The sequence below is a fragment of the Coturnix japonica genome, chromosome 4, assembly GCF_054131305.1.
Source record: "Coturnix japonica strain WE chromosome 4, WE-NBRP24, whole genome shotgun sequence".
Taxonomy (NCBI): Eukaryota; Metazoa; Chordata; class Aves; order Galliformes; family Phasianidae; genus Coturnix; species Coturnix japonica.
The window spans coordinates 57,554,763-57,569,576 of record NC_140666.1 but is presented as its reverse complement, the minus strand read 5'-3'; the positions used below and the strand labels follow the sequence as shown (position 1 = coordinate 57,569,576).

The 14,814-nt window shown below is 41.5% G+C and overlaps 3 protein-coding genes and 1 long non-coding RNA gene across 16 annotated transcripts in view; 2 read left to right on the top strand and 2 right to left on the bottom strand.

Annotated features, from left to right (window-relative positions):
- The window catches only part of USP53 (ubiquitin specific peptidase 53), a 34,643-nt gene extending 27,662 nt beyond the window's left edge, over window positions 1-6,981 (top strand). For all 4 annotated transcript variants that reach the window (XM_015861901.2, XM_085546930.1, XM_085546931.1 and 1 more), the window contains 2 exons: window positions 265-364; window positions 1,135-6,981. In XM_015861901.2, coding sequence (XP_015717387.1) covers window positions 265-364; window positions 1,135-2,116 — 1,082 coding nt within the window. In that variant the 3' untranslated portion in view covers window positions 2,117-6,981. The remainder of the gene's footprint in view (window positions 1-264; window positions 365-1,134) is intronic.
- Window positions 6,982-8,468: 1,487 nt separating this feature from the next.
- Window positions 8,469-9,526, bottom strand: LOC146761085 (uncharacterized). Its single transcript, XM_085546952.1, has 2 exons — window positions 9,224-9,526; window positions 8,469-8,823 (listed from the first exon to the last, which is right to left on the bottom strand). The coding sequence occupies exons 1-2, from the start codon at window positions 9,524-9,526 to the stop codon at window positions 8,725-8,727; spliced, it is 402 nt and encodes a 133-aa protein (XP_085403078.1). The 3' UTR covers window positions 8,469-8,724.
- Window positions 9,478-14,814, top strand: part of LOC107313554 (uncharacterized) — a 115,195-nt gene continuing 109,858 nt past the window's right edge. For 8 of the 10 annotated variants that reach the window (XR_001555058.3, XR_014945916.1, XR_014945914.1 and 5 more), the window contains exon 1: window positions 9,990-10,123. This is a non-coding gene — a long non-coding RNA (uncharacterized LOC107313554). Of the gene's footprint in view, window positions 9,571-9,989; window positions 10,124-14,814 lie in introns of those variants that run through there. The other 2 variants (XR_014945920.1, XR_014945912.1) reach the window with 1 other exon arrangement.
- FABP2 (fatty acid binding protein 2) lies at window positions 10,774-13,795 on the bottom strand. The gene is made up of 4 exons (XM_015861896.2): window positions 13,648-13,795; window positions 12,808-12,980; window positions 12,146-12,253; window positions 10,774-11,293 (listed from the first exon to the last, which is right to left on the bottom strand). The coding sequence occupies exons 1-4, from the start codon at window positions 13,712-13,714 to the stop codon at window positions 11,243-11,245; spliced, it is 399 nt and encodes a 132-aa protein (XP_015717382.1). The 5' UTR covers window positions 13,715-13,795; the 3' UTR covers window positions 10,774-11,242.

Sequence of the window (14,814 nt, the reverse complement as noted above, 5' to 3'; positions counted from 1 at the left end):
GTGTTTGAAAGGATGTCTATAGGACTCCAGAATTGTGATAATTACCCCTTTCCTGACAAAAGTGCTCTATGTTATTGTAGGTTAATACATGCTCTGATTCTCTGAAGAATTTATTTATTTATTTATCTTAATGTTATTTTGACTCCTGTCAGATCCTGTCAAGAGTTGTTTCATGTTGTGTTTTGTTTGTCTGTTAAACTCTGAGAGATCACAAGGGAATTGGGCTGTATTTCTATTTATTTTGAAATATTTTTCCACTTTCAGACTCCAGGAAAGATCCTGTCAATACAGAAATTAACTACAGACCTCATGTTAATATCCCAACAGAATTACATTTGCAGGTGCCCAGTCCTCAAGTCAAGAGGTAACTTTAATACTGGTATTATGTGATACTATTAAAAAATACTGAATTCTGTAATGTGATAGATATCACTGTTACCTAATGTGAAAAATGATGGTATTAAATCTTTTGACCTTGGCGTTTACCTAAACTATAGGGTTGAAAGATCTACTCATGGGGAAAAAAAACTAGTTTTAATTTTGGTATTTAGTAGATGGAACCCCAGGTAACTTAGTTTTAAACCATCTTAGTAGCGCAACAACTTTTAATGTTTGTGTTTTTAATTGGTTTTATAGAACAAGTAGAGATTTAATGCAGTAACCCAATAAAGGTTTGAAAAGCTTGGCAAGAAAGGGAGGAAAATGTTATGTGCATTTAGAAGCTGTGGCTGTATACCTGTTGCTTATGATTGGAACAGAAGTGCTCAAAACCCCTTAAAAATCAAGAATCTAAATGCACTTCTTGAAAAACTGATGTATCACACTGAGTCACAAAGATGCTTGAAGAAAGCAGAATTTCTATTAGATATAGTCCAGAATCTCTAAGGAATTTTCTTCTTATGGCTGTTTAATGTTCTGCAGAGGGTTTTTTGGGACCCACTACATTTCAAATGAAAGAAGCTTGTAGTGATTTGATATAAGTAACAGTTAAACAGCTGTATTAACCAGATCTTTAGTCAGCTCAGGGATATCCAGGCAGTGATACCAGGGCTGTTGTCGTTGAAGATGCTTGGTCATTTGGCCTTTTATGTATGTACAGATACTTACATCCTCTCTTTCTTTTGTTTGTTTTAGAGCTGAAATGCCTGAGATTAATAGGAAATTTTACCCATCATCAACTCTACAGCCGGTTGTTAAAGAGATCGTCAAGTCAGACAGTAGGAACAAGGCAAATGAACAGAATTCATCAGAGTGGCTAAATCCAGACAGATTTGAGACAATGAATGTGTCAGCATACTGTGCTGATGGTGTATCCCACCCTTACACAGAAAACAGCTGTGGAAGGAAGCCTATCAACAATGACTTTCACCCTTCTTCCCAACCACAGCCTCATCATGCAAGAACGTTTGGTCCCAAAGTGGGGTTTTCACCTTTTGTGCCACAGAATCCCTCAGAAAGGCCTGCTGTGCTGTCTCCCCCCTGTGAGCGTGCCGGACACCAGCTCCGAAGGGTGGATGCTCTTTGGGTGCCAGAAGCAGTTTACCAGAATCTTCCTCCCCCTTTACCTCCAAAGAAATATGCTCTGAATATTTTGCCAGGATCAGAAAATAACTCAGTAGCTGATGTAAAATCAACAGAAGCGTTGCAGAATAATTTCAGACAAACAGGTGCACCTTTTAAGTCTGCATCAGAAACAAATGTATTTACAAGCGAACAAAGGCTTAAAGAGTCATTTCAAGGGAACGAGTTGTTTGTTCATAAACCAGATTCTCCACCTAGCTTACCAGTTAATGACTTTTGGTTGATGTCTGAGAATTTCTTAAAGAAAGGACCTCGTCATACAGGACCAAGTGCTGGCTACGCGGATGGAAATGACAGTGTATCCCTGACAACTTATTTTTCAGTAGACAGTTGTATGACTGACACATACAGGATGAAATATCATCAGAGACCCAAGCTTTATTTTACAGATAGTGGAAGCTTTCATAAAGAAAAGCATCTAACACCAGCTGGAGTAGAACTGAATGCTACGTACCATACTACTCTTGAGCCCAGGCATCCCACATCTGAGCAAAGGTACAAAGCAAATGTAGAAGGCTTACACTGCAGTAGATAGATACAAATACATTTGGATCTGACTGTTGCACTTCATGTAGTCTGTAAGTGGGCACAGGACTTGAATCTGTGTGTGGTAGGTTGGTAACCAGTCGGCTGTATTTTGCTTAGGAGTTTAAATGGATATGCAGACATAGGTGAACATAGAAGAGGTGCTAAACTTCTAGTTCTTCGATTTATTACTCCTAGTTGCCTTAATGCTTACCTCTGTCACTTGGCTTGTCGTCTATAATTTACGTTAAAAAGGTTCCCTTTCAGTGTATGCATTTTACAGCAGTGAGATCAACTAGATTTTACTAATTGATAGTTGTTTGGTTTTTTTTTAAGACTTCTGTAGCTGCAGTATAAGAAGTGTTCCTTCAGACTTCAGTCACTACATACTTAGACTAACAAAAGGAATAAATAAATATATTACCAGTAAATATTACACAGTGAGTATAGCAGAGCAGTATTTTCCCTGACAGGTAGCAGGAGGTTGGTTTTTTGGCTGATGTTGCTGAGAGTTTGTGCTTTCACAAACCTTTAAGTGTCTTTAATACGAGTTTATCCAGAGATTTTTCTAACTTGCTATTTAAAAGCCTTAATAATAATAGTTCTTTAGAACTGTTTTGTTTGTAAGTGATAGGTAAGATATTTTTTTTTTTAAAGGGAATTCAAGTAGAATCATAAATTCATACAATCATTAGAGTTGAAAGGGACCTTCAATGGTCATGATTCAATGCCCCTACCATGGCCAGGGAAACCTACAGCTACGCTGGGTTGCTCAGAGTCCAGTTCAGCCAGACCTTGAGAATGCCCCAAGGATGGGGCACCTATCACGTCTTGGCAACATGTTCCAGTACTTCACTAACCTTATTGTAAAGGAAAAAAAAAAAAAAAGAAAGAAAGAAAAAACAATAGCAAAACAAAAACAAGCACTTACATTCAATCTGAATTTCCCCTCTTCCTGGCTTTTGAAACCATTTCCCCTTGTCCTGTCACACAGACCGTACTAAAAATCTGTGCCCTTCTGTCTTATAAGCTCCCCATATAGTCTCCAGAGTGCCCTTCTAACCTTATTCAGTCTGTGGGTCTGTGGATTCTGTGCTTTCTGCTACTGCTCCCTGGTTGTGCGTCAGTTGTGCACTCAGCTCCCTGTGCCCATGTTCCTCCACAGAGTTCTGCACAGATTCTCACAGACAGAGCATTTGTTCATAGAATCAATTTACTGACATCTGTACACAGGTCCCAGCAGTAATGAAGTGTCTCTCCAAGACTGTCAGTGATCACTGCCTGCATGTTAAAAGTGCTTTGTTGCAATCCTCCACTCAACATCGTCTTAAGTTGTGTGAAGTCAGGTTCCCAAAAACGTGGTTTGTCAGCAGAGAAGATGTTTAGGAGCAATACCCACTGTGTGTTGAGCAGTGTCTGCTGCACTAGCCCCAAGGAGGTGCTGGGACAGGCAGGTTCTCCACTTTGCCCTTAGCAAGCGCATCGAGGCACATTAGTGGTGCCTCTTGCTGAGTCCCTGCATAACCACAGCTGAGAGGAGTAATGACAGATCCTGTGCAGAATGGCCACCCAGGCTGTGCCAGTTCATGGGATAGGAAGGCAGGGTGAAAATTTATGGCTGTGTCGCTGGCTTCTGTGCTGGGGCGACTGTCCCAAGTAGGATGTTGCTTCTCTTTGCAGCAGGCTGCAGCACGGGGCCTTCCGTCTGCTTTCTGTCTTTGCATCCTGCCTGCCCTCTTCTTCCTTCTAGCAGGTCATTGTCTGTGACCAGCTGTGAGTCTCATCAGTGCAGTTTTGTATGAGAAGGCCACTAGGATCAGCCTTCTTGTAAGCTGATTTCACAGCTCCTTGTGAGATCTTGTGGGTAGCTTGCTGGAAGATGTTTAGCAGGCCAGCTGTTCAGAAGGCCAGGACTAGACCCATGTCCTGAGGCACTCTGGGAGCCCAAGGAAGCAGTTGAGGCATTTCTTCTCTAGGCAGCAGCAGAGATGCTGCAGTAGATCATTCTGCCACAGGGGCAATCCCTCATGTGTCAGGCTTGCTGGGGGTTGTGGTTGTCAGATGGCAAATCACAACTGCCTTCAGGACTTGAGGGGGCAAAAAAACTTGTGCCCATGAGCAGAAAGGTGCAAGACTGCAGACAGTTGGAGGTGGGAGCTGTGGTGCTGGGCGTACCTGGCTGTGTGCCCAACAAACTGAATTGCTGCCCCATCATAGATTTCTGGCTATGCTGTGCTGCTGCTGAAGCTGGCATCAGCCTGCTCAATGCTTGGAATCATGTCCACGTCATGGAGATGTACCCTAAACTTTTCAGTGTCACTCTGTCCTTCATAGACACAGGTCACCCTGCTGTCCTTCTGCTGGCAGAGCCTGAAGCTATAGCAGGAAGCATCCTTGGCAAGTCCAGAGATGATCATCCCCTAGCTTTTCTGCTACTTAGCACTTGTCAGCTGAGTACTGGCTACTGTGCTCTTGGCCCAAACTGCCCATGTCCCTTTTCTCGTTGGTCATGGTCTGCCTCTCTGTCCTTGTCCTCCTTCCCTGGGGAGCTGTCCTGCTTCCTGCTGCTAACCAGCTTACATCTTCTTTTCATTAGGTACCAACAGTACAAGGAGCCCAGCAAATCCCTAGAGCTGCCAGTGCTGCAAGGCAGCAAAGAGCAGGGCTCCCTTGGCTGTACTGCTTTGTTCCTGACTCCCCTGCTCCACTCTGTGCAGCAGCAGTGCCAAGTAAACTCTATACTAATACTGTCCTGTTGATACACCTACTCTGTACAAATTATTGAACTTTTTTTATCAGGTTTGTTCATCCTGTAAGCTTTATCCTTACTGAAATTCAATTATATAAGCTACAAACTGATATAGTAATAGTGATGCTAATTTTAAAATACAGTTACTACACAACTATTAGATGAGTATTTTTATAAGGTTTCAGAACTAAAGAATCAAAGAGCAGCCTGAGGTTGGAGGCTGGAAGGGATCTCAGAAGATAATCATGTCCAGCTTCTTTTTGAGAAAAGGGAGCTTTGCTGAGATAATGTAGCACTCTGTGCAGCGCAGTGTGCTATAGATAACTGTGTCCCCAGAGAGGCTGTCGTTATTTATTGAACTTCTTAGCTCTTCAGCTTGATGTTTTTGGCAATGTTTAGTGGGGATTATACATGATTTTACTGACAAATTTTACCTCCTTACAAATAGCTAAGTACCATCACAGCAATTAAGTGCGACTGATCCTGCAGCTGTTCAGCCTGGGGTAGCATGAAATAAGTTGTTTCCTCTGCTGTAGCACTCTGCCCTGCTGTTTTGGCAGGTTTGGCATTTACTGTGGCTTTCACTAATCCAACTTAATTCAGTAACAAAGCAGAAGAGAAGTTTCATTTATCTTTTATTTAGTTATACATTAAATCAGTGCACAGGTAGGAAGTGGGGAAAAAAGCAGGGGGAACAGGATTTTGCCCTCGTGCATTTGATAACCCACTCTGTGCTGCAGTGTCAGGAGTGTAGGCTTTGAGTTCTCATTCAGTCCATTCTAAATAATGTATTACTTAAAATTAATCTGGACAGGCTGAATTTTGTAATTATTTCTGTTTTATCTTAAAATTGGGGTGCTGCTGACTATATCTAAACATGAATGCCTTTTAGTTAACAAAATATTTCAAGCAGGTTAAATATTCATGGCAAACACTCTTGCTTATGCTTGCACTGTTAGTGAGAAAGGCTTTTTTTATGTTTCTATACCTTATGAGTATAAACCTGAGTTTCTAAACCTTGTGAGTTTTAGTGCTTGAACCAAATGTTGACGTTTGGTCGAACTCTTTAACGATAAATGAAGTTGTACATTTGGTGATTCTTCATCATCAGTGTTTTAAACTACTTGTAACTCGTAGTGAAACTGGAACACGACGTATGCAACAAACCAGGTATCTTAGATGAACATTATTCTTACCTTATTGATGAGAATTTGTTACAGCACTTGAGAAATGAATTCTGGAGTTTGTCGTACAAATAACGATGCGTGTTTAGGATCGGTTGGTGGCAAACTGAAGACAAGTATCCTCTTGTAAACAGAGCGGAGATAAAGCCTTGGCTGTGAGAAACCTTGGAAGATTCCTGGTTGTCTTAGTTTTGGAAGAGACTTCAACACTTGTAAATGAATTTTTTTTCTAATGTTATATGCTATACACAGCATTTCAGTAAAGCTGGCTTCTAATACTTGTGTATAAAAACCAGAGGATGGAATTTGTAAATACTGTATACTTTGTAAAATGTTTGCAGAAATTGTATTTGAAATGACAGTATTTTTATGTATAAATAGCACAGCAACAACTGTGAATGATGTTATAACGGTTATTTTTAAACATGAGTAGCAATGTTCATACTGGTGGACAATAAGCAATATGAATGAACGCCTGTTACTGATGCCAATGAATTTGGTTTCCAGCGAGCACAACTGGTAACACTTATTTTTAAAGTAGACGCATTAATTTAGATGTACTCCTGTCTCCTTGCTTTGCTTGAAACAATCTTACCAGGCAACTTTTTACGTGCCCCATGTTTACCAGGTATTTAATGAGAATAGTATACAGCTAATTGAGGCACCTTTGTTTTTTATATTTGACTCTGCACTCCATGTGTGTATGTAATATTTGCTAACAAATAAGTGATAACTTGTCTTGACTTACCCAGGGTGCCTATTTATTTTTTTATAAATGTCCCCTTCTGGCTATAGATTTGTATAAGAGCCTAGACATATTTTTAACAGTAAATACATTAATAAGTCTTGTAATTAATATATTTTTCAGTCTTTAGAACTATTTTCTTGCAAAGTACTGCTTGTTCAAATTATCAGATAAAAATATAAAATACTTTGTCTGTATTCTTTTTGTATGTCATGCTTTCCTTAAAAGCCACAACAAATCACATAGAGTCACAGAGTGACCTGGGTTGGAAGGGACCTCAAGGATCATGAAGTTCCAACCCCCCTGCCTGACAATAAACCTGCAACCATAAAAGCACACTCTGGCTTTCCAGAACCACACCTTTAAATGGGGATAGTTAACAGTAACGCTTGAAAGTTCTGAAGAGACAGTGGTTCCATGATCATATTTAAACAGTAAAATTCATCATCTCAAGTACTGCTTTATAAAGTCAAGTACTGCTTTATAAAGTTGGCTTTCTAATCTTTAAGAAATGCATGGATCAGTTTTAACACTGTGATTCCACATACTTGGTGACAGCTGCTTGCTTAGTTTTATACTTGTTTTTTCTTGCCCTTCCAGTTTTGCTGTACTGGGTATAAATGAAGTTTCTCTTGATGCATTCATAGAATCATAGAATTACCCAGGCTGGAAAAGACCTTGAAGATCATCAAGTCCAACCACAGCCTAACCATAGTACCCTAATTCTAACAACCTTCTGCTAGATCATATCCCTGAGCACCACATCCAAACGGCTCTTAAACACAATCAGGGATGACGATTCAACCACCTCCCTGGGGAGCCTATTCCAGTACTTAACTACCCTTTCTGTAAAGAAGTTCTTCCTAATGTCCAACCTGAACTTGCACTGGCGCAACTTGAGGCCATTTCCCCTCATCCTGTCATTTGTCACCACTGAGAAGAGACTTGCCCCACTCTCACTGTAAGCACCTTTCAGATACTGGAAGAGGGCAATAAGGTCTCCCCTCAGCCTCCTTTTCCCCTTTCAAAGCTAGAATAGCAGCAATACCTGAAATAGCTTGAGCTCAAAGCATCGCAAACCTATGCTTTGATAGCTTTAAGTTTTCCGAGATATGTAAAACCCTGTATGTCAGACCTAACTGAAAGAAAAACCTAAACCACTACAGCCTGGCACAACACTACACCAGAGCAACTGAACTCAGAAATCCAGTTACATTTTGTTCCTGAAAAATGAAATTTTATTTCTCAACTGAATTATTAATAAGGTGAAAATAAAGAATACAGATGCTGAACTGCATTCATCCATAATCTTCCCCAAAACCTGATTGGTCTGGCAAGCAAGTTGAGCATGCAAGATGTTCCCTGATGCAACACTGTTTATGAAGGCCTCATTAAAACCAGAGACATAGAATTTTTTGATGGGAGTGGATATACGTAACCTGTCAGTTGCTTAAGAATGCTCTTGTAAACTCCCTCCTTTGCTGCTTGTAGTAAGGAAATCAGACCTATTACCTAAATCAGCAGGTGAGGGCAGCAGCTACTGCTGTGCACTCACATGCACTCTGGTACAGAGAGGTAAAACAAATAACACAAAGGCATAGCACTGAACTAATTTGATTAACTTTTTGAAAGCAAGACAAATGGGGTCAGTGACATCTTCTGAACAAATAAGTCTGAGTAACAATTTCAGTCTCTTAACTGCTGGATTTTATTCAAACAGTGCATGTTTTCATTTATACTCAACAAGTCTTCAAGGAAATTACAAAAGCACAGTCAAGCTGCCTCCTGTCCTGCAAGGCACCATTTAGAACGTGGAAAGACAGGATACAGACGCAATCCTAAGGACAATACTCATCATACATCCCGGGATGTACAGTGATACAGCATGCACCCATCTCTCCAGCTCAGGGGGCCTCTTGCCTTTCCATCACTGGGAACTCTCATTCTCCACTGTTGTGTGTGCTGTGCAAATGCTGCTCCTCCACATGGTCCTGCTTGTGTTCATAAGGTGCATCCAGCGATTCCTGATCCACGTGGCTCTGTGGAGAACAGAAAGCTCTGGTTACCCTCAGAGCTGTACAGCCTTAGGAAGATGCAGCAAGCATGAAAGAAGGAGCCGGTGTGCTGCCTGGCCTACAAACCGGCAGCTTTTATGGCGAAGGAAGCCAAGCTGCTAATTGTTTGTTATTACGTCTGCATTTACAGCTCTTTGTCCGTGAATCTCGGCATCTGCTTCACGGCCCATTAACCTGAAACCCTTGTGTTCGTCCCGTGCGGCAGCAGCAGCCCGCAGACTGCGGCTGCGTGTGAGGGCGGACAGGCCGGAGGTGACGGACCCTCCAGCTGCTGAGGCGGCCGCAGGTTCCCCCGCTCCTACTCCTCCACCCCCGGTGCCGCCTGGAGGGGATCCCGCCCCGCTCCGGCCTCGCCCCGACTGACCTGTGCCCGGCCCATCAGGGCAGCAGGTAGATAAATACGAAGAGCGCCACATCGAAGAGGACGAAGAGCCACAGGTCCAGCCAGTAGGACTGTCCCGACAGTGCCGGCGCCCGCTCTCCATCGGCCGCGCTTTGCTCCTCGGGCCGCGGCCGCCGCCGAACCGCCGCCTCCATCTCGGCACCCAGCGGCCGCGGGGTGAGCAGCGCGCAGGCGCTCGTCACGCTTCCCGGTGTGCGGCCAATGGGAGCGGAGCGCACGTACCGCCAGCACGGCCGCGAGCGGGCACCGCCCTGGTGGCTTCATGGAGAGAGAGAAAGATCAGCTGGGAAATGCTGGTGTACAGATAGGTAGGAAAATAAAGTAACAGTATCACAGAATGACCCGGGTTGGAAGGGACCTCAAGGATCACGTAGTTCCAACCCCCTGCCTGGCAGGGCCACCAAACATACACATTTACTAGATCAGGTTGCCCAGGGCCCCGTCCAACCTGGCCTTGAACACCTCCAAGGACGGGGCATCCACAACCTCCCTGGGCAGCCTGTTCCAGGGCCTAACCACTCTCCTAGTGAAGAACTTCCCCCTAACATCCAACACGGGGAGCTGTTGCGAGATACGCCCTTATCCTTGGCGGCTATTGGTGCTCCCTAAGCACACAGAGTTAAGCTGTGTGAGGAGCTCCCGAGACACAAAGCTGGCACTACAATGAGACCCGCCAGCTCGATCAGCACTGTAAGGGGTTTATAGATACATACATTTATAAATAAGGAGGTGAGTTGCGTCATAGACCCAGGTGGAGTCCTGGATGCGTCATAAGAGCACACTGCCAGCAGAGGGAGCCCTGCGACCCGCAACAGGGTTCGGCCCGAGAGGCTTCAGCTACAGAAGTAACTGAAGAATGAGGTTTGGTTTTAGTTCTTTTACTTTTTACATTTAGAAATGTGAATAAGCACAGGGCTGGGTTGAACTTAGAAGCTCTAGAGTAAGCGGCATGAGCAGAACGTGGTGCCTGTTTGTTACCCATTAGAAACACAGCATGTGAACTCAGCTTAGTCTGAAATTGTTCCTTATCTAGTTCAGGCTCCTTGAATATTGTCATTCGTGTCCTGAAAGAAAATCTCTCAGAGCTGCTGGCACTCTTCTTGACAATCATTTTGACCCTCAGTAAACTGGGACAGCTCAAAGCCTGTGTGTTTTTAAAGCATTGCCATACTTTATAAACCAATCTTACACAATTACTTTTTCTTCACTAGGAGAGTGGTTAGGCCCTGGAACAGGCTGCCCAGGCAGGTTGTGGATGCCCCGTCCTTGGAGGTGTTCAAGACCATGTTGGACGGGGCCCTGGGCAACCTGATCTAGTAAATGTGTATGTTTGGTGGCCCTGCCAGGCAGGGGGGTTGGAACTACATCATCCTTGAGGTCCCTTCCAACCCAGGTCATTCTGTGAATTACAGTGCAAGATATCTGTCTCTCATCACTAAGTACTTGATACTGTTTCTGTTGATGCCAGCAAGGTACCATGGATAGTATTTAAAACATCAAAACAAGCTGTGTTATCAGCATATTTTTTTATTTATTGTATATTTCTATTTACAGTTCTTGAGACTTGCTTGTTCTCAGGGTTCTCTTAAGCTTTCACATCCTTATTACACAATGCTCCATACACAGAGAAACCATTTGTCACTACAAATATCGTGGTAAGGAAGCAAAGTTGCCATTCAAGAACCAGTACAAAAAATATTGATATTCTGATTATAGAAAATAGTTTTGGCTGCCTTTGGTTACTCAGGTAAGACTTCCCACAAGTAACATTTTAGTCTTCAGATTTTAACTGGATTATTTTTTAGAGGTAAAACACTAAATGTAAAGTTGTGTTTTCATTAGGGCTGGATAATCACAGCTTAGGAGTTGCTGTGAGGAGATTTAAAAAACAAACAAACAAACAAACAAAACAGTATATGTAGAAAAAATTGTCTTTCTTTTAATAGGATTTTGATTCCAGTGCTGTTTTGGCTAAAGTGTTTACTCCTTTTTGAAGATTCTCTTGGCTTCAACTCCTTCGTACACATAGGTCTGTTCAGAAATTAAGAAGAAAAATCAGTCATTGCTAACATATAAAATTTCGTTGCACAGGTGTTGTGATAAAGGTGGTTTAATTAATTGTGTCGAGTGGCCATTTGGGGCTTAAAAGCCCATGGAAGGGCTCTGAGGAAAGGAACAGAAGGAAAGCAAGCAACCTGTTGTCAGTAGGCCTAAATTCTCTATGGAAACATTTGAACTACCACTGGACAGTTCTTGGAGCTTTCAAATAAAAACACAAAACAAATAATAACACAAAACCAACAAAAAACCACTCCCAAAATGTTGAAATGCCATATTCCCAAGTGTCACCTTTGTGCCTGTGTTTATTAGAAATGTGAGAAAGAGTTGGCCCCTTGTGTTCTTATATCTCAGATCTCACACCTGTTCATGGGAGGGTTATTTATTTAAGAAGTTTGTGACCAGCTGGTCACAGAGCTATGGAAGGTTTCTCTTTTGTCTCTAGCTTCCTGCTGTGTCAGCTGCTGAGCACCTTATCCTTGGGAAAACTCCTGTACTTTGTCTTTAGAAGGCAAAAAAAAATGGGGCCTTCAGGGAGAATGTGTATAGTATGTATGTGGCTTCTACATACAGCTTGTATTCACAGACTTCACAATGTGTTGATAAGATACAGCTCACACAGGTAGGAAATCACACGTTGCCAGTTTTATGTTCCAAATTACAAAGTTCTAAATTTTAATACTTTTACTAGACTTGAGGATTTAATCTGAAGATAACTGGGGCTATTTGGTTTTGAGCAAAGTACACTGGACTTTCAAGGTATCTCTGAGAATGTTTTCAGTTCATTGTATTCTTAAATTGTGTATAAGCAACTGCTCAACTCACCTGTACAAGTTCACTGCCTACAATTTCTCTGTACGCTGTGAGTGCTTTTCCATTATCTTTTCTAGTAAACGTTCCTACGAGTTTATTTCCTTCCAGGTTCCAAGAACCCTGTGATGGGGAAAAAGAAACAACACAAATGTTTTGCAATAAATACGGCACTGATTTGATTTAAAGGCTGCAGGAGTGAGATTAAAACAGTGTAATAATGATTTTTAGGACTCAATTGGAAAGGCTGTAAAAAAAATGAAATATTAAAGAAGAAGTCAGCTTATTCAGTTGCTCTTTTGTCAGGCTCAGGTGATCCTTTTATCTGTTGATATGGTTAATTTCTTACAGATACCCGCACTACATTCTAGGTGGTGTACTTGACTATTATAAGAAGTAAAGTTTGCAATTGCCTGGATTTCAGCATATGGAAATTGCTGGATACTCTGTTTTTTGAGCACTGAATGGATCCCTGTGCTTCCTGTCACAATGCTGAACCATTAACATTTAGGGCTGATTTGTGACTTTATATATAAGGTGCGAGCATTCCTGAACTGCCTGACCTTAAAAGCCAAGTTTAAACTAGAACCTAGGAAAACAAGTCATTAATCCTGAAACTGTACTTTGTAAAGTTATTGCTATCCAATGAATACACATTGATATCAAAAGTCTCTTACTGAAAGTTCAGTCCCATCAGCCAGACTGTATTCAAAGCTGACTCCCAGAGTGAATTCAATGTCGATGGTACGGAAGTTGCTCGATTCCTTGACAAGAAATTTGTTTCCATCTTGCTGAATAGTGAGCTTCAGATTATCGTGGGCTCCTAACTTTCTTTTCATCATGTTAACACCTAAAAAAATTAATTAGCATCAATCAGAGAAAAATAAAATAGAACGTCATATTAGCATTTATATCATGACATTTTCTGTAGTTGAGGGAGCTCAGCCCAGGATTCTGACTCAGGGTCCTACTCTTCTCCACCTTTCACCAAGGCAGTGTTCAGCAGCATGTAATACAAACCAATATCCAACTAGGATGCTTATGTTTATATCCATATTACAGGCAGTTTGTGCAAGCTTAAAGTAAGCACTGGCATGTTAATATATCTCAAATCATGTGTGTTCTGCAAAACTGGAGACCAGCAATTTCCTTCTTGTGTAATTTTTCAAACAGTCTTATGAAAATATTATTCCTTACATATAATTCTATTTAAAGTTTACCATTCAAATTCTCTGAGCCTTTTCCACAAATGTAGATGTAGAGATTCTACTAAAGTACCTCTACTGGAGTTAGCTGAATGCATACGATTATCACAACGCAAATAAAATCAGAGTATTTTTCTACCTTGCATTCCCCTCTGTAGAGTCTTTTGAAAATAAATGCAGGGCAGTGTGCAAGGGCACAGCAGCAGACAACGAAAGACAGGTCAGCCAGATGGGAGTTCCTGAGCAGCTTAAGTTTGTATTCCACCATAGTGGTATCCTGCTTTTAAAAGGCATTCAAAAAGTAAGGCTTACCCATTGCTTCCATGAATTTTTCATAGTTTTCATTTTTCTCAATTTTCCAAGTTCCATTAAATGCCATCTTTCTGTCCGTAGGCAGACTTTTGGTAAGTAGCAGAGCTTTGCAAAGAGAATTTATGTACTGGCTTATCAGGAAAGCAATTTACATGATGATGTGGCTGGCTAAAGCTCAACCATGGCATTGATCTTGTCAAGGAGGGGGTCACTGTAGTTTAACTTTTTCACTGGTAAGCACACTGTTGAATCTCTCCCTCCCTTATTGCCTCAAATAATGATAGTATCTTTATTGCTCTTCTTTATAAACAGTCACTAACCCATTCATTGTGTTCATCTTATTTGAGTTGTAGTAAAAAACTGTCTATCTAGTGAAAGTAATAATTAGACTGGGAGAATGTATTGACATTTTCTTTGTTGCATAGGACTTTATGCTGGTGGGACAGTCTTTGTGCAACTGGAGAAAATGTATTTACCCAGCAAAACAAATACAAATCTCCATTCTAATTTGGGGAGAATCTATTTGACTCCATGTAATAAGCATGAGATGAATGATCCATTGAATGCCCACAGGTGGTTTCAAAAACTTGCTTCAGTTTCAGAAACAATTTGCTCCTTTCTAGTCTAGTGCTGAGCTATAATCTCTACTCATATCATCACTCTTTAATAGGTAGTTTAAATTCAGGGCACTTTCTGTGTATTCTCTATACTATAGCCTGTTCAGTGAATGCTCTGTTACTGTCCATTCCTACAGTAGTTGACGTGCCGCTAAGTGAATTTTATCCAACATGGTTGATTTCCGTAGATCCCAGGTTTTAAGTATTGAAGGATAGATAATGCAGAAAATGAGCGCACGCTGGCTTAGCTCTTTCTTCCCCATAAGATAGTGCTGTTTGAAACTGAGCAAGTTTTCTGGTACTAAATCTGTTTGTACCGAATTCAGGATTATAGTTAGCCTGTTCCTATGGATGGCACTAGATCTGCTGCCTCTTAGCTTCAAAACATAAATGTAAATCTGAATGCTGAAATGAATTTTGCTCATCACACAGTTAACAGGGTTGTGCTCTAACGAATTTTACTAGTGTGGTGTTATCATAATCTTCTTTTTCTTCCAGATCCGCAGCAAAATGTTTTACTGAAGTGTAACCATAAATTTAGAATTTTGCT